Here is a 24,779-nt window from a genome sequence, read left to right on the forward strand (position 1 = left end):
AAACCACTATTTCTGTGTTTGAGGTTTGTACTCTGTCAAATGACCGCCCTCCAGTAATGTTTTTGCCTTTGATGAGGCTGAGCTGGATTAGACTTTCAATTTTAGTACTAGCGCATCCTTCAAACATAGTATAGACTGGAAACCAGTAAAAAGCCTGGCAATCAAACATCCTACATGAGTTATGGTGAAAGAGCTGTACTTAGTTTGCTTGCATTGTCAGAAACCAGTTTTACTTCTTTCCATATTTAGCACTTTTGATAGGAAAAAGGAGAATTATAGATGACTTTGTGCAGGATGTTTTCTGGCTATGGATATCATCAAATTTATACTAACTATTTTTTTAAAATGGGCCACAAACGTTATCCTCTAGACTTCTACAATTTTAAGTGAAGTTCAAGATTGAATAACTTTAAAATGTTTCAGTTAAATTTTAAATATTACTATATTGCTAGTAAAATAAAGTGCCTTGATCTGAAGCCTGGGCATCTGATTGCCAATTACACACATTTCTAAGCAAGGACAAATGTAATAATAATAATAATAATATTGGATTTATTTAGGCTTTCTGCTTTCTAGCCACTAGTCTAAGCACTTTGCATGTTTTAACTCATTTAATTGTAACAACAATTCCATGCATCTGGTAGAATTATTACTGTTAATCATTATTATCATTATTACTATTTTGTAGATGAGGAAACTGAGACACAGAAAGATTAAGTAACTTGACTATAGTTAGCCAGTTTGTGGATGAGCCAGGATTTTCTTTGAATTGGCTATTTTACTAGCATATGGATAAATTTCCATAACAATAAGCTACTTGTCTTTCAGTTGTGAAAGCTGTCCTTTTTAGCAGACCCCTAAAATTGAATAGGGATCTTAAACAGTGTTTGTCAAAGCAAACATTTATAAGAAACTAGCCTATTACAAAAGAAAAGCAATATATGTAATTCTTTCAACATCTAATCATCTATATCTTTCAATTAAATCATCACTTAGAACTAGAATCCCTGTATTGCCAAGTACAATCCTTGCCAAATATCCAGACACAATCATGGGCTTTAAGGATTACAAGTCACATAATAAAGGATAATGACCTAAAATTAAGCACACCAATATAGAAAGCTGGGACTGCCATGCTCTGTATAAGTCAGCAATCTATTAGATTTAATGTGAGATTAAGGAGCTGTGTAACCTGCAATTATGCTGTTTTTCATTAAGAAAAAATGTGATGAAGTATTCAGTAGAATTCTTCCTTCTATTTACCTCTGTTTAATTGGATTGAGGACTGCTTAAACATCTTTGAGTTGGAGCTTATAAGAAGATGATCCCAGCTGTTTTTCAAAGCTTAAGACAGCAGGCAGACAACACGATCATGTCAAGACTCATGCAAAAGCCTTAATCCTACTTTTTTCCATCAACCGGCTACTGCAGCTGAGTGTTTAACCTTCTAAGTACTAAATGTGCTTTGTCACTGCTTTGGTAGATTTGCTACTGAATTGTTATTGTTTAATACCGTTAGCTTCACTGCCATTAAAAGATCTTCTCAATTGCCTCTGCCTTTGGATTCTGACCATGTTACCATTAGGATTCTTGGTATTTCATGCCTTAATTTAAAAATAGTCAGTGGTTTACCACACTTCTAAAATGTCAAATAGAGAACAGTGACTTGTTTGTTCATACATTCATCCACCCATTTATTCACGTGACAAATATCGAGTCCTTTTGTGTCTTTCCCCAAGCTCTGCAGTGGACACAGGAGAGCAAGCATCAGGGTAGTAACCAACTAGCCTCACAATCACAGTATCTCAGCCAGCTCTTTGGACCTCATTGTTGAAAGTAAATAAAATAATTTGGAGTTCTCTTTTACTTTTTTTTCTAGCTACATTTTGCCTAGTCCAAATATCCAGCATCTTAACCTCAGAACTATCATCTGTAGTTTTACCTAGATCAGCAATATCATAATATTTAAAGAGTAAAGTCAAATTAGCTCTCCCTACAGCTGCACATGCTACTTGGATGATGATTCACTTTCTTTTCTCTTTTCCTTTGGAAGGTGAGTAGTATAGGAAAAAGGAAGTGGCTCTCTGATTTGTCCCAGTGGCAGTGAACAGCCAGCAGAAAAGCAGACACAGTTAATGCTCAGCTGCCCAGACCAGTCAAGCAAGCTACCAAGTCCCAGCTGTGCCTCTTGATGTTTTCTGATTGCACCTACTCTTCAATCTGTGAACTGTTTTCTGAACTCAGATTCATCAAGCGCTGCTGCTTTAAAAACGCATGCAGGCAGGCATCCTAGGATATGCCATTATAAGCTGCTGCCAGGGGATCTTCTAGGAGATAAATGGAATCTGTGTGAAGTAAATTAGTGTGAACCAGTCAATCTGAGTGTCAGCCTTGAGCCACTTCCATGGATAACTAGCTGGGTGACTGGAGGCCAGGGTCTTCTGCCGTGTATGGATTGGAATCTCTGAGATTCTGTTCCACAGGATGGAGAGAAGTTGGGGGCTGTTTATTCTTGGAAGAAGGCCAACTTTATCTGTGTTGTAGATTTGTCAATGAAACAGACTTCTATAGCATTTTTGTTTACCTCTCTGCTCTGGCTGTACTGAGTGCCTTGAAGTTGGACAACTTTCCTGTGGGAAATATGAGAGAAATACTGTGGAAAGAGCTGCTTCCTCCTTGCTTGAGCTGTCATTTTGCAAACTCCAACTGTGCTGTGCTTGGTCTGAGCTCCCTATGATCTTTAGGCTTTTAAAACAAAGTAATAACCATAATTTGGCAAAACAAGTTTAATCCAAATCTCCTTTCCCTATTTGTTTTTTGAGAAATAAATCTGTGTGATCTTTAATTCATGAAGAGAGCGAGGTTCTATGCATAGCCTGATGATCATGGTTCCCTGTAGATACCCAGCATGGAAAATCTAATTTTGACTATTAGAGGAGTGGGAGAAAGCCTCTCCATTGCAGTAGAATGAGAAAACCTTTTCAAATAACTTAACTGTTCTGTGGAAAGAATTTAGAGACAAAAAAAGTATATGAACCAATAGAACCATAAGAATTATTTAATGTGATTAAATGGTAAGTGTAAATGGTTCTATTATGTAAAAATCCTGTGTCCATAATTCAATATTCCTTTAGAAATCATAGTCTGTTCTGATGTTAAGATCACAAGAATTCATTTTATCTAGTTAAATTATGACAAATCATCTTTATTTCTTTTTTCTTTTATTACATTAATAAAAATTTTTATCACCTCCTTCTCTGTAGAATGAAATATCAATAAGATGATTAAACATAGAATGAAAATGTATAAAATAGAATGTTAGAACACACATTTGAGGAAAATTTCTTAGAGTACTCCCTTTCCCATCTCCAGGGAAGCATTTTGCCTTTCATAAAGAGAGAGAGAGAGAAAACTATTGTAGAATAAGAACTTGGGCAAAACAATAGCTATTTAAATAGTCAACAAATAAGTTTATTTTCTTTTACTGGTCACCTTTCCTAGACTCATGTGTCTGTAAGGTAGCTTCTGAGTACTTTATGTGAAGGTACCACCATTATGGGGTCCATGGAGACACATTATATATATAAGATACATTTCAGTATATAAAGTGTGTCTGTGGATGTTAGATAGCATGAATCATAGCAAAGATCAAACCAAATGCTTTAAAAATTGAGTGGCCCTTTCCTTGAACTAATGAAACAAAAATGGGATGTCTTGCGAGAACAAAATTTGTTTTATGCCTGTACACTGAGCTCAGAGAAATGAAATCCCTAGGGTAAATTTAACTTTATGATTTATGAGGGTAAGGAAAAGAGAGTGGAAATCAGTGAATTTTCCCTTCTGTTGTAGGGACTAGGTATAATATTTTACAATGTATGGCTCTTATTTTATAAAGTTCTGTGAAGGGAAGGGAAGTGAATGTTGTATAAATGATGCTTTAGCCTAGAGATCTTGCTCAGCATGGTCCACCTGATGTCTACATAACCTCATTCAATGTGGAGAAAGTAGACTCCCCTAGCCATCACTGTCCATAAGTAAGCTGTCCCATGAGCGCTTACTCATCTTGTTAGTGGAACGTGCATACAGTCTGAATTTCTAAGTGTCTGAGACAAGCTAAGAATGACAGAAACTGACACATTGGGTCAGGCCTGTGATTCTTCTAGCCTAGTCTTCTGATTGCAACACTAGAAGTTCCAGGGTAGAGAAGCAAAGTTATCCTCATGACATCAGCCTAAAAATTTCAAGATATGTCTAAAATATCTTGCTTCCCTATTAATGTAACCCAGTGAAGTAGTCAGACACAAGAACCAAAGAATGGGGTAAGAAGAATAACACAGGCCAAACAAAGTGCTAACAAACACAGAAGAGGGGAGAAAAATTAATGTTAACTGCTGGGTTGATGAAGACTTCATGGAAAAGGGGGCATTTGACCTGAGTCTTGAATGAAGGGGAGTATTTTGGCAAGCAGAGAATTGGAGATTGGGGTGAGAGAGGATCTCTCCTGCTGGGGATCTTCACAAAGGTACCCATGTAGAAAATAAATGGCATATCCAGGGGACAATGAGTGGTCTCTTCCAGCTATAGTATGTGATATCAGAGTCTAAGACGGGGAGGAATGGGTGAGGGCCAGCATCCAGTAAGAAACCTCTAAATGTGAGTTGAGACTATCATGAAAGACCTTCAAATTCATGGCTCTGGAATCTCCCATTGCTGACTGAATAGAGGTGGTTGCAGGTTTTTCTACACAGAAGCTACGTGACCAGACCTTGGAGTTAGGGGTATGACTTGTCTCAGTTTAAGAATTACTGGAGGGACAAACACGTCTTATCAGGCTATTAAAATAGAGAAGTCAGTCTGGTAATGGAAAGTAGGGTGAGAGTATAATCATCTTGAGGGGCTGGAAGAGCTACAGGTGAGAAAATGGCAGTAATAGATGTATATAACTCCTTGGCAATTTTACAAATATCGGTCCCATTCTTCTTCAGATTTACTTCCATACTGGAGTCTTGGTCTTCCTAATTTCTTTTTGAGGTGTTCTGATATTGTATAAACTCTCCTCCCAGACCTTTGGTTAGCCTCTTAAATTCTATCGTGTCCTGTATTGGCTGTGATCACTGGAGACATGCAGGGTTTCAGGTGCAGAGGCCTCCTGGGCTCACTTGTTGATTTTCTTGTGGTTGATTTATTGTGTTGATCATCCTCTTCCTAAAGTGCCAGCCTTCTGTTAACCATTTGCCTACATTTTTACATTGGCCTGATGTCCTGGAGTCATAGCAAATGATAGCTCAGGGCCGTGTTCTTGTCACGTATACTTTGGATCCTGTTTCCTTTAAATCTTTCCCAGAATTTACTATTATACTGAAATGCATACTTAGCATGTATTCCCACTGATTCAGCCTGTGATTGTCTTCTAACATTTCACAACTCAGAAACCCTTAGTGTCGTCTATAGTCCTAGAGATTTTACCATGTATTCTTTCAAACAATTTATGACAATTTATTATGAGGAGTACTTTACACTAATCTAGGACACTGTTTTATACTGTCTTATCTAGAAATATCTATTTGTTACCTTTTGTTTCCTATTTCTTAGTCCTCCAATTATGATAACATCTCTTTTGTATTGAATCAGTTTTTTGGAAAGTCTCATTAGATTACAGTTGCAGGTTTTCCTTTATCCACATGCATGTTTGCTCTTTAAAACTTTGCTTCCTTTGGGTATATTTCTCTTATCCTTTATTTATAGATGTCTCTGGCTTGTCTAGTATCAAAATGAATCTCTCTACTACTTATCAAGTTCATTTCTATATCTTGGCAACCATCTCTTAGAGATATTAGTACAAATACTGAGGTTCACTCAGTGACACAGCTTGAGGATATGAGAAGGCATCTTTCGATTATTTATTCCCCAGCAAAATTAATATTTTGAAGGGAGTGGCTATATTTTATATGCATGACCATAAGAAGCAATCAATGCCAACAGATCACCTATGTTTTCTATGTCCAGTATGAGTGCATATGTGGGGTGTGGGGTATGAGAAAGTGATGCTTGCTGCTGATTGCATTATAATACAGTGGGAAAGCGCATTATTAGCATCCAAGCATATCTTCCATTCAATTGCAGTAAGTTCTCAAGTACACTAACATACCATTTTGATGTCTTTCAAATGAAAATGAACCACATTCAGAGCAACTAAGCCTAATAATACAAAATACGTAACTTAGGCCTTTTCTTCCTTGCATCCTTCTTAAAGTTGACAAAGAACTAGAAACCAAAGGCACAGTCTAGATAATTTGATTTCCTTATTTTCCATTTCCTATCTAGAGATGAAAGAACTCTGACACTTGACTAAACGTCTGCAACAAATGTTTTCCCTTGAAATAGAAATGGCTGTCAGCTGGGAATTGAAGACTGCCTGCCAACCATTCTCCCATGCTGAGGGTATCATCTTAGGTTCAGCCTATGGAAAGCTTGCTGCTCTTACAAATTCCAATAGTAGTTCCATGTGACAGTTTCTTCTCCCATTGATTCAAAAGGAAAATGCTTCTAGTGTTTTTCCTTACGGATAACTTTAGACTTTGCTGTGGTTTAAATTGCCCTATGCTGTGAATCCTTATCTTAAGTTGATATATAAATCACGTTTCTCTCTAGTCTCAAATGCTAGCTTGATGCTCTTTTGTTTGAAGAGTCTCTTTTGTTTTCCTGACTTTCTTTTAAATTTTCAAATGCAAGTGGGGAAGTTTACTATAAATTTCTCTTAGAATTCTCACTTTACTGACTGTCCTTTAATTTGTCAATGTGTGGGAATCTATTCATTTTCTTCTTTCGAATCTATTCCTGCTTTCAACTTCTTGAGCTTCCGAACAGTGAAATTAATGCATTTCTGTATTTAACCGTAGGATTTGGTCATTATGAGAAAAGTCAAATGACTTTTGCAGAATCTAAACTACATGAAGAGTGTGACAGTTAATTTCTATGCATTCTTGAACTCATTCATCATCTATACTTCCTTTTAGTGATGAAGGGGTCCTTTCAGGTAAGATGTTCCTGAGTCCCTTTGTCTTGAATAATTATCTCCATGATTTGATGTAGAAAGCTGGGGTTGAGGTTGCTGATTTGACCAGTTTCTTCCTTGCATCTAGGAATTCTCATCTTTACCAGGTTATAGATAAATATAAGAAATAAAAATAAGTAATGTTTCCCTGAGTTATTTCCACTCTGAATTTTTAGTAATGCTTAAGAATCAAAGTTATGGAAATTATTTTGATTTAATGCTAAAAAAAAGAAAAAGCTGCCTGTTTATCTGCTCAGCACCTCTCTGCTTGGAACACTGCTTGCCAAGGAAATGGGGCTCTAAAGGAGCACATGAAGAAATCTAGGCAAACCTCTCATTGGTAACTCTGAGAATTACCCTTTTATGGGGTGAGGAAATGCAGCCAAAAAAGAAGCAAGAATTGCATCATTTCCTACTATTTTTCTTTCTTACTTTCTAACTTAGACGTTTCCTTTGTCATCCTCTCTCCCTCCTGCATCTCAATGTGTCTCTATAGTCTGTTTCAATCTGAGAGTTTACATAATTTGATTAGAGCTGGTTTTCATGCCAGGCTCGACTAAGACAAATGACTTCATGGGCCCCATCCTTACGTATGAAAGGAATAGAAAGAACTGGACTCTACTGATTCTCTCTTTAAGAGATTTGACTTGAGGAAAATACAATTCCACAGGAATACACTTTGTATTCACTTGACAAACAATAATTGGGAACCTCTTTGTGGCTGGGGCCCCAAAGCCAAGATGGAGCCAGTCCTCGGAGGAGTCTAGTGCACATGTAGCCTAACCTAAGCCAGACCATCTATCTTCCAGGCCAGGCCTTGTCCACTGCAACTGTGCTTCTTGCAATTATTATGTGGACCTAATTAATTTACTTTAGGATGATTCATCTTGTACTGAAGTTCATATTTGTCAAATTGATTGATGAAGAGAGGGGTTGTTTAAAGAAAGTAATAGCATAAATACGATTCCAAGAATGGTAAGGTATAAGTTATTTTTTTTTAAATGTTTGGTTTTAAAGATTTTTTTTACACCATTGGTCAACATCTGATAGATGCTTTTCTATGCCAAGGAGTCACCTTGCTTTTTCTCTCAAGTAGCCCTACTGCAGCCTCAGTCCTTTCTTGGTCATCTTTCCATAGGGCTGTCTTACCCTGGCATTGCAGCTACCCACCTCTCTCTCTGAAGTTGCCCTGATTTCCTCTGTCCCTCAGTCACACTGGGTATTGCCAGTTGTCAAAAAATAGCAATCTCACTTAATTCAGAAAGGACCTCAGACATCCTTATTATTTCCAAGGCCAGTTTCATAGCCACTAGCCTCTTGGTATCCTGTTCAATGATACAATGAGTGATTGGTTGGTCTTGGATTCTTAACTGGCAAAATATTTGAATCTCAGAGCCAGAAGATGTCAAGCAGGTTGTCCAATCCAACTCTCTAATTTTATTAATCAAATTACCTAAGTCCAGGCAAGTGAAATGACATGCTCAAGGTCACATTCTTAGGAGCAGAGACAGAATTAAAAAAACAGATCTTCTGGGTTCTGTTAATGAAGGTTTTTTCTAGTACAACATCTTCCCCCTCAGGAACTCAGAAGTTCATGTCTATGCTGAAATTGTTGATATTCACTTTTGTGGCAATTAATACATATGTTTGGGTGCTAAACAATGAGGAATTTTATTTTCCATTCAGAAATAAGACAGATAGGGTCTCTTTCTTTATGCAGACTGCCTGTTGGGATTAATAACAGATTGTGGGAGTATTTGGGTATGTTTGAACTGTAAACCATAGGCCTGACCTTAAGATTTCTCCCTTAAACTACAAGTGAAGTTAATCATTGCTTTTTTAATATGAGGAATCCTCATTAGCAGTTTTACTCTATCCTTTCATAAGTACCTGCCTTGTGCCTTGCATTAGGCTACAGATATATGTGGTTGTTTGTCAGCCTTACCAAGAAGCCCATTGTACAAACATCCTGGATAGCGGGGGACTTTCTGTATCTGAGAGGAATAAAGTGTTGTTTACAAAGATTCAGTAAACAATATACCTCTTTCTCATTAAAATTTATCTTTCCCCAAATTAGTTGGCTGGTCTAGGCATACATCTCACCTGTAGAAGTTAACTCTACACAGGTTTTTTTCTTTCCCTTAAACCAGATAGTCAATAATTTGATCCTTGTTTTGCATGTGTATTATATATGTGTATATACGTATACAAAATATTTAAATAAAATAATTTCAATTCTATGAATCTAGTAAAGATACTAAAATAATAGTTACCCTTCATAGCATCTGGAAAATTCATTTCTTTACCAGTTGAAAAATATATCATCCTTAAAAAAATTCATACTAGAAAATGTCACTTAGAAAGTAGTATTCCATGTCAGATTACAATTACAGGAAGATAGCAAAGACACGTAAGTTTAATGTTAACTCATCTTGCTGAACTTGTCCATAAAAGTTATTACTTAATTATAAAGAAGCATTATTTTATTTAATTCTTGGCATCTCTATATGATTTTTTTTTCCAGTGTCCAGTCCACACTGAAAACAAAGTTGGCCTGAAATCTGATGCAGGGTGTAGCTATTGCTATTCCAGTGTAATCAAGAGGTCCTATCACTTGATTATCTCAGTAGATACTCTTAAAGTAGGGGTAATATGTACATAGCTCTTTAGCCAGATACATTTCCTGATAAGACATCTGTCCACAGAGAACCACTTTGTAAACTAAATTTGAGGTCTGTTCAAATGACATCCTCTTTGTTTACAAATTTGGTGTTATCCCTTAAAGTCTTTTTGCTGATTATGCTTGTATCTAATTTAAAATATATTGCAGTCTTTTGTGATCTGTGAGTATTACATTGGTATTTACTTCTACTTGAAGTTAATGTAATTTTTCCTTCTTCTAAGCCTCTAGAAAGATTTTTTGAGTTGATTCATAGTGACACTGTAAGATTGAGAAGATTCAACTGTCTATAGTTGAACCATTCATTTCTTTAGGATCTAGAAGAATTATACTCATAATTAAACACACTGTAATCAAGCACATCCATACAAAGTACATGGACTTCTCCTTCTCTTTAGCTACCAAAGATATTTAAAACACTGGCCTTTCAGTTGTCAATATTTTGAGGTGTATGATGAGTAAATGGAACAGCCTTACATCTTTCAGCTGTAGAACTGTCAAAACGAGTTTGTCTTTTTTACCCCTCGCCCCCCAAATGCAGACTATTTCAGAATCCATTACAGAGGAAATAAACAGTTGATTTTAAGTTAAGGATGAGCCTAGCAACAATTTGCACTATATTGATGTCAAAAGTATCTCTCTGCCAAGCTCTAAAATGCATCTTCAAAAACTACTGAAAATATCCAAGAACTTTAGTGATGAGCTACAAATGGACTTTGGTATTGATAAATAAAAGTCAATATGTATAGTGAAAGGACAACTTACTGTGATAAATGGGCCCACCATCAGTAAAGATCAAATTATTGACTATCTAGGCAAGGAAAAACCTGTCTATAGCTAACTTCTACAGGTGAGAAAAATTAGCCACAACAGCAATTCAGGAAAAGCTCAAAGAGACATGTAAGGAGCATTCATTAAAAATTCATACAAAAGTTGGCAGCAACAATCTGTTAACAAGTACATTTGTGGCACAAAGTTAATATATTTCTTTGGCCATGCCCAGGTTCACACCTTTTTCTTTTGCTTTGAATGGGCTCCTTTTGTGCTACTCATATTCCCTATCAAGGAGATCTAATTCAAATTTCACTTCCCAACTATCCTATTGTAGGGGAATTACCTCTGCCTTCCTAAAACCATGTCACTCTTGGAACATTGTTTTTAATGCTCCTGCTAATAAATTTTCATTTTACCTCAGCTAGATCACAAGTTGTATGAGGGCACATTAAAAGTGCCTTCATTGTTTTTTACCCCTCACATGGTCTAGCAGAGAGCTCTACTTATAACAAGCACTAGATCAATATTTGTTGATTTCATCATTTTTGAAATGATTCATTAGAGAAGCCTTGGTCACGCAGCATGTCAGAGTTTAATGATGAAACATCACAGGAAACACCCAAAAGAACAATTGCAAAGATTAGCCTATCAAAGAAAAAGGGTGGAATGGCAGTAATTAACCTCTCCAATGTCAGTTGTTCCCAGTTGATAGAATGTAGGCATTTCTTCTACAGTAAATTTAATTGGATACCAGTAAAGATGACAAATCTTGTACCATCTCAGATTTGGAAGCTAAAGTATAATTAAGCAAAATATCTGAAGAATAACCTTCTCTACTCTCCTACTCCCAAACAAACCACACCCTCCAAAATCAGAGGTGGAGACAAAAATCACTGCATGGTACCTACTAGTGTGAATTTAATGAAGATCAGGCAGCTAAAACTACATCTAACTTTCTGGCTTTTTGAGAGGACTGGGATGTCAGTTCATCCTGAGACCACATTATTGCTAAATGTGGTCTAAATGTGGTCACTAAAAATGATTCTAGACATTTACTTTGTTGTACTAATACCATGCTCTCTTCCTCCTTGAGGCCCCTGTGTCTAGGACAGAGTCTTGTTGGAGGAATGAATGAATGAATGAATGGGTGAAAGTTTTACATTACAAAAGAACAGTGTATGGGATGACAAGTGCAAAACATTTGCTGAAATAAACACAGATGCTACCTCATTGGCGATTAGTAATAGATTTAGCTGTATGGTTAATTTCCAATTATAAATACCAATGTAAATATTTCAGAAAATTAACAAGTAAGAAATATGGAAATAAAAATTATTAAAACAGACAAGGAAATCTTGACGAATGTAATAGTATTCTACAACTTCAATGTGTTTAATTATCTCACTTAAAATTTCACAAAAATCTATGGATTCAAAAATAATCTCTAAGTATGAACTAAACTGAGGAAGGTTAAAGGCGGCTACCCCAATAACTACTTAGGCCATATGTGTCACTTCTTCCAAGTCACAGACTAATCCATACCACCATTTTGCAAATATACATCCTTTGTCTCATGTGGGCCTAAACAAGAAACTGAATAGATCCACTTAAAGATAATTCAAAGCACATATCCTTGGATCAGGAGGATATCTAGCATGGCGTGTCTGCTTTGTTCATTTGTTCGTTCATTCATTCCATAAATCATTTGAGAATACCTTCTAAGGCCCAGGCACTGTTATACACCCAGCACACAGACATAAATGAAACAGACGCAGTACCTACTTCCATATTTTTTTTCAGAAAATTCAAATGCACAAAATGAAAAATCAGATTTATTTATTTAAAATCAGAATTTCATACATTTTTTCTCATATTTTGTTCCCAAACAAAAAGTTTTAGAGAAGCAGTGAATTCAAACTCCACACTCTCACTTCCACAGAACAGAGAAGTGTTATATGTTTCCTGAGAGAGTTGGTAACACTGTTTGAAGAGAATATTTGAACCAGAATTATGTTGCTAGTCTCCTTTAAAGTGTGTGTATGTGGGCCCCAGGTTATGATCACCAACCCTATGCACACCCCGTGAAAACAAGACAAGAAGTATATAAGGTGTGAGCTCTACTAATGCTGCTTGGACCTCTGGCAGCACTCCTTTGTGTCACTTATTGAATGTGTGAAGTAACACAGGCTTTAGCCTCTACGTTTGCTCTCTCATCTCCTAATGGAGGTTCAGGAACAGCAGCCAAGCTCTGCCCCTGTGCCAACAAACTTGTTATTTCATGTATGACTTATAAATCTGTATTTTCTTGATTGCATTTATGGCTTACAAATAATATGTTGTGTGTGTTATCACGACCTGAGGAGACAGTGATAGTGTTTACTGCAGCAATTTGTGATAGATAGAATTCCAATGTAGTCAATAATATACATATTTATGTTGTTTGGCTTCAGACCAGTAAGTATGACATAATTTATATTATTGCAGGCTTGCTTTGTTTTGTTATTCACGAAGTTTCTTCATGAAGACAATGTCCACTTATCCTGACAAATGATTCCTGAACAAATGTAATATGGAAATACGTTACTTGTGGAGATAATTTAGACCACGTATTACAACTTCTAGAAAAATGTGGAAACTTGAGTCTATGCTTCTGTAATGAAATTTAGTGGTTGCAATGAGTTTATAGGAAATTTTAGATTCCTTTGCTAGCTTTGGTTTCTGTTCATAATTCCTGCTCAGAAAATAATGTCTAGAGATCTACCATTCATGACATCAGCCCTCCTTATTATCGTTTGCAATGTGTTCATTCTACATTTTTAAATTTATTTTTATAGAGCTTTTTATTGGTGTTTGGTACCATAGTTTTTAATTTGATGAAAGAGAACCAAAATGCATAAAAAGTGTTCATCAGCTGTGATTTGTGCAACAAAAGGAGCCATTGCACCAGCCTAGAGCTGGTCTTTCTAATTGACTAGCCCGATGTTCTTCTCTCTGTGTCCTGTTGCCATTAATTGACTGTATTGTTTTAGATTTATGCATTCAAAATACGATTTCTACTTCGAAGGGATCACTTTGTTACTTTGTAGCTTTTAAGCTGATGCCATGAACTTATTTTTCTTCTAAGATAAAGTCTCATCTATAGATTTTTCAACTAATTACATGTCTGCCAATACATACTTAGAGGATACATTTTATTTCAATTTATTATTTGTGTTTACATAGTGTGTCCCTGGAAATATCTGTGGAACTGAAGGGAAATGTTTTAATGGTGTTTGTTACTACTTTTTCATCGCTCTCTTTCTTTCTTCTCTCTTTCTCGCTCTCTTTTTTTAATAGCTCCAGTCAGTCCGGTCAAGCATGACAGCAACTCAAACTCGGCAAAGTTCCAAGACACCGAGGACGTGCCTGACAGATGTGTCTTCGAAGAGTCTGAGAGCCCAGGTGAAAGCCATTTAAAAATAGTCAAGTATAAAATGATAAATTTGACACAGCTTTGGGGTCCTTGGAAGGGGGTGGGGGAAGAGGACATTGCAATGCTGTTTTCTCTTAGCAGCTGCACTGTCAAATTAATGGTCACCTCCAGGGGTCACAGTGTGGAGCTGTTATCTTTTCCTCTTTCATCAAGAATTCAGTTGGAGGAAGTACAAAGGCTTTATGACTGAGAAGGGAAGCTGACACTATTAGTTCATTATCATCAATTTTAGGCTAAACTGGTTAATAGAGGCAGAGATTGGAAACTGGAGACATGACAACATTTTAAATATTTCAAATAATGGGATCAAGCGCAAGTGGAGAGTTCGAGAAAAGAGAAACAAATTGTCCCCATTACTATCTATTTACGTTTCTAAATACAAACAGAACTCTAACTGGGGTGAGAGGATTTTAGCATCACAATAATGGACTCATGGATGTTGTCAACTGTTCAGAACAAGAAAAAAGAAAATAGTAACCCTTCCTCACTCAATAAAATTTACCCTATGTCCAAGTTACTTATGTTTGTATTTTCTTTGTGGAAAGAATAGACTGAAATGTACCGGAAGGATTTGACCAGAAACACTTGAGCATGAGTTTTTCTCTCTGTTTTTGTTTTGTTTTGAAGCATGCTTAGTCTTAACTAATTAATTAAAAGAAAAAAAATCTTGCAAAAGTAGAATGACATTCCTAGATCAGTACAAAGCCCTAAGGTGCCAGAGGGTACCTTATTTCCATGTATTTCCATGAGTGAAAGAGTTAACTACCTCCCCCCATTGAACGTTTTCTTTCCTGTTTTCTCTGGCTCCTGTGTACCCTCTACCCTCTTGCATCTTTGTGTGCTGATCCATGTATCAGATTTTTGATTCATCCTCTCTGTGGCCTGTCAGCTTAGTTAAGAGATTTCCAAATCTTGTAGCCTTCGCTGACAGGGGGCAGCTGCAAACAGTCCCCTGATCCTTCCCCGAGGAGAGCTACTGAGATTTAATTTTCAGTGAAAGGTGCAGCCTGCAATCTATGTCAGGTCCCCTAAGTCATCTCGGAACCCCAATAGGCCCAGTGGCACTGGCGTTATATTTCAGTCCCCTCCACCACACCAAGGTTCCTCAAAGATGAACAGCTGCTGTGTGTCTGTTCTCAAGCACACTCCTGCTTTAGCATCCCGTGCACCTGAGAAATGGCATCTTTAGCAATAACAGAAATTTTTAATCAGCACGTTAACCCCACCCCCTGCCATAATATCTAGAAGACAAATGTAGATTAGTCCCAATCTAAAAGAGAGAGTGTAGTAGTAACATTAAATTTCTATAAAAAACTATTTTAAAATTATTCCTAGTTTTGACTAAAATTATCTAATTTCGACTAGGTTTTTAAAATGTCTTAGTAAACAGTTTTCTATTGACCGTTTGTCAGGCAGTTAAATTCATGAGTCAAGTTTTTACCTAAGAGTTAATTGTTTTCGGCAAGAATAGATCAGTTTTAAACCATATCAGAAGTAGAATAAATTTCTATCGTTCCTCAATATGAGTGCAATTGTAGTGATTCAAATATAACATAATCCGTCTGATTTATATAAACAAAACGATATATCAAAACAGAAAGATTAATTAGGAAATATAGGCACTGATAAAGAATCTTAACTTTAAAAGTGAGTAGTGTTCTATACATCGGACATCATTAAACTGGTAATAAAGAATGAATTACTCTGGCTTTTTCCTCTGTCCATTCCTGCATTTTAAGACGTCTTGCCTTATAGGCCTAGAAACCTCTAGAGAGTTCACTACTGGTCTCACTGCCTTCCACTGAGAATTTGTGGCTTGGTTGTCATGGAGACATCGTATTTCTCCAAGAATTGCTCATATTGATCCGTGGCCAGGCGTAAATGGCCAAGCGAGTGTGAGGAATAAAGGGGGCTGGGCAGTCCTATAAAATGACCAGGGCTTGTGGGTTGGAAATAAGCTCATAGCACACACTTAGGTAAAAAGAAAGAAGCAGTTTTATTTTGTTTCAGGATTTCTTTCTGCACTTTGGGCCATTGTCTTCTTTCACTATGAACTGAAAGAAACTTGTTAGTCACTTGTCATGTCAGATCTTTGGTGCTTGTCCTGACACAGCTGTCAGCCTTCCAGCTCTGTGCAGTTCAGGGACACACAACAAAGAGGCAGTGACATGAATTATTTATTGCTCCTTGTGTGGATAAAATTCTGTGATAAGAAATTAAGACACTTCTGACAGAGGTGCTTGTTTAGTAGAAAGATTTTGATGAGAGAGTGCATTTCCTTGAAGTATGAGCATTTGAGAGGCAAAATTCTTAAAATTGAACACGAAGGAAGATTTGTGAAATTGGTGTCCCTGGGAGACTTTCTTGAACTGTGAAAATATGACTGTCCACTTCTCAGTGTCCACAAATTAACTTCAAAATATCAAGTCATTCAAATGCGGGGGCTCCAAAACTATAAACATTGCTTTATATGGTGGTTTAGTTACCTCTATTTACCAGGTATGAGTGGTGTTTCTCTGGAAACTAAGTTTAACCACCTTTGTTGGAAGAAAAAAACAAAATTTGGAGTTTTTAAGTGATAAGCTTTGGGAAGATGTCTTCAAATCAACAGAGGTGCTTCAGTAGCTAAGCTTATAATTGTATTACAGTCGTGCGTCACTTAACTACAGGGCTACATTCTGAGAAATGCATCGTTAGGCAATTTCGTGGTTGTGCAAACATCATAGAGTAGTTACACAAACCTGGATGGTTATAGCCTACTACGCATCTAAGTTGTATAGTACTAATCTTATGGAACCACAATCATATATGTCATTCGTTGTTGATAGAAACGTCGTTAAGCAGCACATGACTGTAGTATATTCATTATTCCTTATATGGAAAGGAGTGCATTTAAATCTGAATGCATCATTCTTACCATTTTCACCTGGAATATTTATCACTCATTTAAAATTCCTTTTAACATTTTCATGTACATGCAAAATCTCCCAGTTACAAAGTTGAATGTATGTGGTCAGTCTTCTAGCTTTAATGGATATTGACCTTACATGGTTTTATCTATGCAATTCTAAATGACTAATATATTTATTACATCATTTTTAATGAATAGACCAGTTGTTCGAAGAGCATATAGAAAATGAAAACAAAAAATCAGTTTCCCATCCAAGCACAGTTCAAGAATATTGCCTATATATTGTTCTTTCCAAATAGTCTTTTCTTTGCACATCCTGTAAACATCATTTTAATTCAGCGCTTATAGCTTCATGTTGCTAATAACAACTTATTTGCATATGCAGAGAGCAAAGGAACATTGAAGCACAGAAAAACTAAAATAGTGTTTTTTAAAGATGAGGTTGAAGTTTTTAAAACATTGATAGAACATTTTTAAATGTAATCAATAAAATCAAGTGTTTAGAATATATATAAAATGGTAAGATTGACTTTGTCAATTGATTATCTTTTAATACAATGGGTTTTGAACTCAGTCTGTTTGAACTTATTTCTCCATTGACATCACTGCTTCTCCAGTACTGAATTGACTAGGATGACCCATTTGTAAATGGGCTGGTGTGTGCATATAGGTCACAATTTAGATGCCTAGTGGAGTGGTCATTCACCTGGTCTCCAGAGTGCTCTACCTTATTCATCATGCCATTGTGATCTCTTTATTGGTTCAAGCTGTATACCCAGGTGAGTGCCTGTAGTCCATTAAGGTTGGCAAAGCAACTTTAGACCAGAGCATTCTTGTTACTCTGACCCCACTAGTGAACCTGGAGGTCTTGTCTGATAGGTTAAGGTCTCCCTCAGCAGTGTCTTTTCTTAGGAATTATTCATTAGCAAGGAGTTTTGACTCACAGGTGAATCACAGATTGAAGTTTCTGGTTCAGAGTCTGTGAAGTCTACTTGCTTCTTCACTGGCATTTATACATTCCCATAACCAGTGGGAATAACGTTGATGTCTAGTAATAGAAGCACTGAGACAACATCGTGAACTTGCAGCTCCCTTTTTTGAGATTTTAGGGCCATTAGGCTTTCTTTCTTTGGCTCTTTAAGGCCTGGTTGCTCCTGAATCTGAAAGATGCTATCAGAAAAATAGTTCAGTCTAGTCTTTCGCTGGTTAACTTCTTGTTAACTCTTCCACAGTGATTAAAGCTCAATCCGCGTTCTCCAGAATATGATAAAAAGTGTTCCTTGCCCCTCATCTTTGTACTCACGATGATAAAAAATTTCGTGTGACATCACAATTGTTATCCAAGTGTTAATGAGAGACCTTGAGCTTTTATCACCTTATTGGCTTGGAAAATTAAGGATTGTACTTCATAGTACACCAGGGACCGTGCACTTAAATATAGCTTCAGCTGAAAATAGTAGTGACAAGAGAGAGCTTGAAAGTACAAATAAAAGCATTCAGACAAGCATTTTCACATCATTCTGAAGTAGGTTATAATCAGTATGTGTTCTGTCATTAATAGAACATTTTAGTGGTTTTTATATAGCACGTTATGTGTGTAGATCTGTATACATCATTGTCAATCAATATTGCATTTGCATGAATCTGATGAACAAAACTAGATTTCTCATGGTTTCCAGGGGATACTACATGTGAAAAGCCAAGGTGGATGTTTTTTTTCTTTTACTATTCTGGCTCATGAATCACTAGCAAAAATCAGGTAACAGAAAGTAGGACAGATTCAGAACTGGAGTGTTGGAGATGGCTGATGATGATGCATGAAGCAGAAAAGATGTGGAATGTATGAGCAGCCCATCAATCATAGCTGTCGAGAACACACTTATGGTTAGCACTAAAAAAAGTGTTCTAGAAGTAAGAACAATTTCAGTAGCAAAAAACGTTTAAGTTCTTTCTTTTAGTTGCATTTAACAATATCAATAGTTTAAAAAATTTATCTAAAGGGAAGAATTTAAACATCAACCTAATAACTTTTAAAAGATGTAGAATTCTAGGGTAATAATATGCATTCATATTTATATATATAAATATATAATATTTATATATATTTATACTTATAAATATATTTATATATACACTATATAGTGTATATATCATACAATACTGAATATTGGTTAACTAAACCACATAATCAGCTTTTTGAGTTTTTGCCAGTAGGAATAGGAGTTACTATACATGAGCACATCATTAATATAAATGTATTTAGAGGTAGTTCACTAAGGCATGATGCTCCACTTAGTTTGATAGTCAAATTAACTTAAATTAAGTTATATTTTTTAGCCTACAATAACAATCATCCAAGTAGTCTGAAAATTAAATGCTTTTTTTGATTCTTTAGCTCAAATCATATTTCAAGTAACATTTATAACATTTGACCTTAAAACTGCAGCTGTGGGTTTCTCTAAGAACAATTCAGCCACTTGAAATTTATGGAAATTTAATAATTTCAAACCCAATTCATCTTGTTGAAAACATTCATCTTTCTTGGCAATTAAAAGAAGAACCTATATTAATAGTGTGTGCAATTAAAATATATTTACCTGGGGCCTAGTTTATAAGACAAGAATATTTTTATTGTATTAACATATTTACCTGGGGCCTGGTTTATAAGACGAGAATATTTTTATTATCTTAACATATGTTATTGCAAGATAGAAGAGAAATGTAGAAATTATAGGCAATTTCTTCCTTCCTCCCTTTCTTCCTTTCTTTTCTCATTCCTTCTTTCTTTCATCCTTCTCTCTCTCACTGCCTTCCTGTCTCCCTTCCTTCCTCCTTCCCTTCTTTCTTTATTTCACCAAATAACCATATAATCTCTTTTCTTTCTAGGTGAGCCAAGGCATCATTCCTGGATAGCAAAGCTGTGCTCCTGCAAGCTGTGCTAAATGGAATCTCATCTATAGCAACAGAATTTGGACAAATTAAAAAACCCAAAACATGCCATTTATCATTGTATATAAGCCATATATAATGTTATTAATAACTCAAGTTACTAAGTTGTAGTAGATTTGCTAATACTTCAGAGTGTATTGAAAGTGTAATTACTGATTGAAAATACCCAGGTTCATCTAATTCTAAAAAATCATTGTCTAAATTATTATATAGTACTGCTTCTTACTTTTTAAAAAATATTTCCAACACGGAATGCCAGCCAATGGAGATAAATTTAATACCATTTTAGTTTTTCTTCCATCTTTTCAGTCCCTGAATTGTATGATAAGCAACATTAAAACCACATTGTTTTTAAGCAATATAACACATAATGCTTTTAAATTTACTGTTGCTTCAATGTATTTAATCTAAAACTTTACCAAATTTGTTTGATTTGTTAGGTTAGGACATTTTGTTTTAGTAGATGCTTTAATTTAGATCAATCACCCTGCAGTAAATCTCATCCCTAAGCGTGAAATGTTGTCAACAAATAGCCAGTTCCATTTAGTCATCAATTAGCCCAAATAAGTGATACACAGTATAACAGGGACCAATCTTGTGCCGTCAAGTTAATTTGGACTTCTAATGACATAGAGGCTAATGTCTTTAGCTAAAGGTTGATCTCGTTGGCCATAGATGGGAACTAGGGAAAGGGAATCTGCTTATAGCACGTCACAATTGATCCTTATAAAATATAAACTCTTACAGTTCTTTTCCCAGAAAGAAGCTTGACTAGCAGGAATTCTTAAACTAAAATATGAGAAGCAATATAAGTAGGAAGAGACATAAATTGCTCATCTATTAAAGCCCTTAGTGATCTGACGTATTTGCTTTGATTTATACTGTATAATTTCTGGATTTATAGAAAATCATCAAAAAGATTACTACTGTGCATATGAATACAAATATTGCCTAAATCATAGAAAAATGGAAATAGAGTGTTAAATATATGATATTTATATCTATCTATGTATCCAATAGGGAAGTTCCAGTCACTTCAATTCACCAAACGTTTCGGAGGGCACCAGCATCAGCTTCTGTGCTGGGATGCAGTGGGCATGGGAGAGGGAGAGATTAGAATAGAACTATATAATTGAAGTAGTATGGTCCCTACCCTGAAGGAACCTATAATTAATGATTGACCTGAATGAATATACCAGAACGTAGACATCAAATGAATGTGACTCCTTTAAAGTAGATAGAAATGTGTATTTTTCCCCTGCAATATGATACCTTTGCTTGAAATTACTGTTGAGTTGTACTTCAAAAATAGTAACATTGTTAATATGAATAATCATGGAAAATTGTCATCCTTTGCAAATCAACATGTATACTTTCCCCTCTTTGGAAATAGTCAAAAACTACTTAGAACAAGTTTCAGAATAAAAGAAGGTAACAAGCTAAGCAATGGAACACCTTTTCTTGCATGTTGTGTACTGGCTCTGAGGCCATTGCAAGAAGAACTCCCAAAAACATTTTTAATGATGGCAATATCAAATAAGTATATGTCCTATCAATAGGGCAATTTTAATAGTTAAAACTGATTTGGATGCTCAAGTTCTGTTAGGTTTATTAAAAACAAGCTTCTTTATTTTTATAGCTATGTCCTGTTATTCCCTTTTCAAAGAAGAATCAAAATAAGTGCCAAATTTAGCATTTTTTCAGGTGTAAGGAAACCAATATTGAATCCTTGGTAAATATTTTATGATGCCACTAGCTATAGAAAATTAGAACTAGTGTGACCCTGACATTTCTAAATGAGATTTTTAAGAATTTTTTGACATCATATTTTACAGTTGCTAAAATTTAATAATTCATATTAAATGAGTAATTAAAATCTTTTTACCAATATGAATTCTGGAGGCCAGGGCCATTAACTATCAAAACTTTTAATTTCTAAAATGAGAGTTTTAGAGATAAATATTTAAATAATGTTCCCTAATATCCGTGTACAAGTGTGTTTTGACACAAATCCATGAGTCTGTTTAAACATCATTTCTTTAATTTATATTGACTTATGTTCAACATGTTCCAGAAATTTCTATTGCAAAGAGAACTTGAAATAGTAAGCTGCCACATAATTAACCAGATCAACCACATGGTGACCCTAACCACTTGGTACCATAGCTAGAAACTCAAAACTGACCGCCTCTTGATTATGTGTTTGTCCTTTTCTACATCCAGCCTCAGGTAACAAGTGGAGTCATTGTATTAGTGGATGTGTTTGTATCCAGAGTCTTCCCTGTCATTGTAATAAATAAATCATTAAAAAAATTATCTTGTATTTCTTTTTTGATAATAATCTTGGCAATATTTATGATTATGTATTTCCCTCTAAGGAATATCGTATTTTCAAATTTGCAAGCTGGGATCCTGTTATTCATGGTAGAGTTACACACTGCCTACATTGCTGAGGAAAGAATCTTGGAAAGAATTTAGGCTTTAGCGCCGAGGCCTCATTGCCATGTGTCCAGGCAGTGTGTCCTTGCTGTGCTTCTCAGAGCCCCACTTCCCACCCGTGATGAGACTTCCCTGACAGGGCTTATGCATGCAAAGGCACTCCATGAGATGATGTATGGAAAGCAGTTTGAATACTGTACAGCACTTCAAATAGAAGGTAAAATTTATAGTATTAGAAATGTACAATTAGATAGGTGGCTTCAGGCCTGAAACAGTCTATTGCTGTTTTAGAAACTAAGTTAAGGCTACTTTGAAAATGTCACTATTAGAAAAATGATAAGAAAATATTTTGCTAAATATTAACAGTCTATCTCTAAATGGTAGTATTGGGGGGTAATTTTTATTTCCTTCTTTGTACATTTTCCTCTAATGTTCTGTATTTAAAAAGCCTTTTATAATTATTTAAATGAACATTTTATAAAAGCTATTCTTTCTCTTCAATGTTTTTAAGGCACATTATAATAATTGAATTTTTAAAAATTAAGTGTTATGCCATGTATTTAAAGTGAAAGCTCAGAATACATTAATTCCAATTGATTTAAAAGTCTTATTTTCACAAAATGGACTCATTTGTGTAATTTTAAAAATTTTACATTGCCCACTTTTTGATTATGCAGTTATTTAAAAGCAGTGCTATTTACGCTTTGATTCTCCACAAAATGTTGTTTCACATGTAAAGTACCCAAAGTTGTGTCTAATTTCATATGAAAGTCACTGCTTTGTAAACATGTACATAGTTGGCATTGTAAAATACTTTCAAAACTAGCTGTGACCAAAAACTTTGCGGTTAAGACTTTCTTGCATAGGGGCCGGCTCTGTGGCTGAGTGGTTAAGTTCGCGCGCTCTGCTGCGGCGGCCCAGGGTTCGGATCCTGGGCGCGGACGTGGCACCGCTCGTCAGGCCACGTTGAGGCGGCATCCCACATCCCACAACTAGAAGGACCTGCAACTAAGAGATACAACTGTGTACAGGGGGGATTTGGGGAGATAAAACAGAAATATATATATATATATTGGCAACAGTTGTTAGCCCAGGTGCCAATCTTTAAAAAAAAAAAAAAAATCTTGCATAGATACATTTTTGATGAAATTGTGTGGCTTCATGTTCAGTGGTCCCAAGACTGCTTTGCACTGTGATTTCATCAACGAGGACCCTACAGATGGCATGTAAGAGAAAAATGTAAACTGGAATGAACAGGTCTTCCAGTAAGAGCATGCCTCAGGAAACTCCCATCCAACTGAGCCCTGCAAGACTGCGCACATCAGTTCATCTCATTGGCGGGAGGGGACTGGGGTGACGTCTGTCTTGGCACAACTCCCTCACACCTCTCCCTCTCATCCCAACCTTCTCAGATCCCATCTGCATTTAAAATTTCTGTATCATGGATTTTTTTGCATTAATTTGATTTTTATAAATATTGTATTAAAATATATTTAGCTTGATTACTGAATTTTTTTGCCACCTTCTAGTCTTAGGCCCTGTTCATTAAGTCTGGGATAAATTCACTTTTAACCCAGGAAGCATACCACAAGTAAATAGACTGTGACAATTGCATCATTATGAGCGTGATTATAATGATACAAATGGTAAGAAATAGTTATTTTAATACCATGTGAAAACTAAAGCCATAGACCATTGAAAATGTTTAAAATAGCTTACTTCTAGAGGTTTGCAGGGGGAACTGTCGAGCATGTGTGGTTCTTTCTTTTGACATTGTTTCTCCAAATGCCTTTTTATCACTGTACAAAAGCATGAATTCCTATCATCAGTTTTAGAGATCTTTTCTGTCTTCAACACACTACTAATCGGAAAAGTAGCAGTGATTTTTTATTCAAGGATGCAAGGTTTTTAACAGCAAATATAATTAGTACATGTTTAGTACAACACTGTGCCTAAAGCTGCAAAGTGCCAAATGCCAGCAAAATGCCAATATTGATAACGTTATGCAATAGCAATAATTGGTCGGTACATGCTTACAAAACCTATCATTTATTCACTTAGCAATTCTTTGTAAAGTCATCAGTCGTGTTTTCAATCTTGCATGTGTATGTTCTTGGGAGAAGGTGTTTTCACACAGCCTCAGTCACTAGCATCATGGCCTCAAATGATGCCATCTAAGATAAAAGGACAGTCTATGATGTGTTCTTGACATATTACAAGTTTCTTTTAGACTTTTAAAGAGATTTCCTGTTAATTCTGCAGTGACAACTACATTTCCTATCAGAAATAACCTCTCTTGTATGTCAAAAGAATTCTTATATTTATGTTATCTCTATTTGCATCAATTTATAGTTATAATCAACTGAGAAAACATTGTTTTATTTAATTTTTATTTCTGTATTTTAGAGCCTGCCAGGAAAAAAGAAAAAGGCAAAAACCTGTAGCACAGTGAGATTAAGAGCCTTCCTCCTCTCCCTGAGACAGTCATAGCCACAGGGAT

The 24,779-nt window shown here is 35.8% G+C and overlaps 1 protein-coding gene across 3 annotated transcripts in view; it reads left to right on the forward strand.

The window, feature by feature from the left end:
* WDR72 (WD repeat domain 72) overlaps nt 1-20,003 on the forward strand; it is a 219,658-nt gene extending 199,655 nt beyond the window's left edge. For all 3 annotated transcript variants that reach the window (XM_070579987.1, XM_070579998.1, XM_070580009.1), the window contains 2 exons: nt 13,845-13,949; nt 19,778-20,003. In XM_070579987.1, coding sequence (XP_070436088.1) covers nt 13,845-13,949; nt 19,778-19,833 — 161 coding nt within the window. In that variant the 3' untranslated portion in view covers nt 19,834-20,003. The remainder of the gene's footprint in view (nt 1-13,844; nt 13,950-19,777) is intronic.
* Nucleotides 20,004-24,779: the final 4,776 nt, after the last annotated feature.

The sequence above is a fragment of the Equus przewalskii genome, chromosome 1, assembly GCF_037783145.1.
Source record: "Equus przewalskii isolate Varuska chromosome 1, EquPr2, whole genome shotgun sequence".
NCBI classification, from domain to species: domain Eukaryota; kingdom Metazoa; phylum Chordata; class Mammalia; order Perissodactyla; family Equidae; genus Equus; species Equus przewalskii.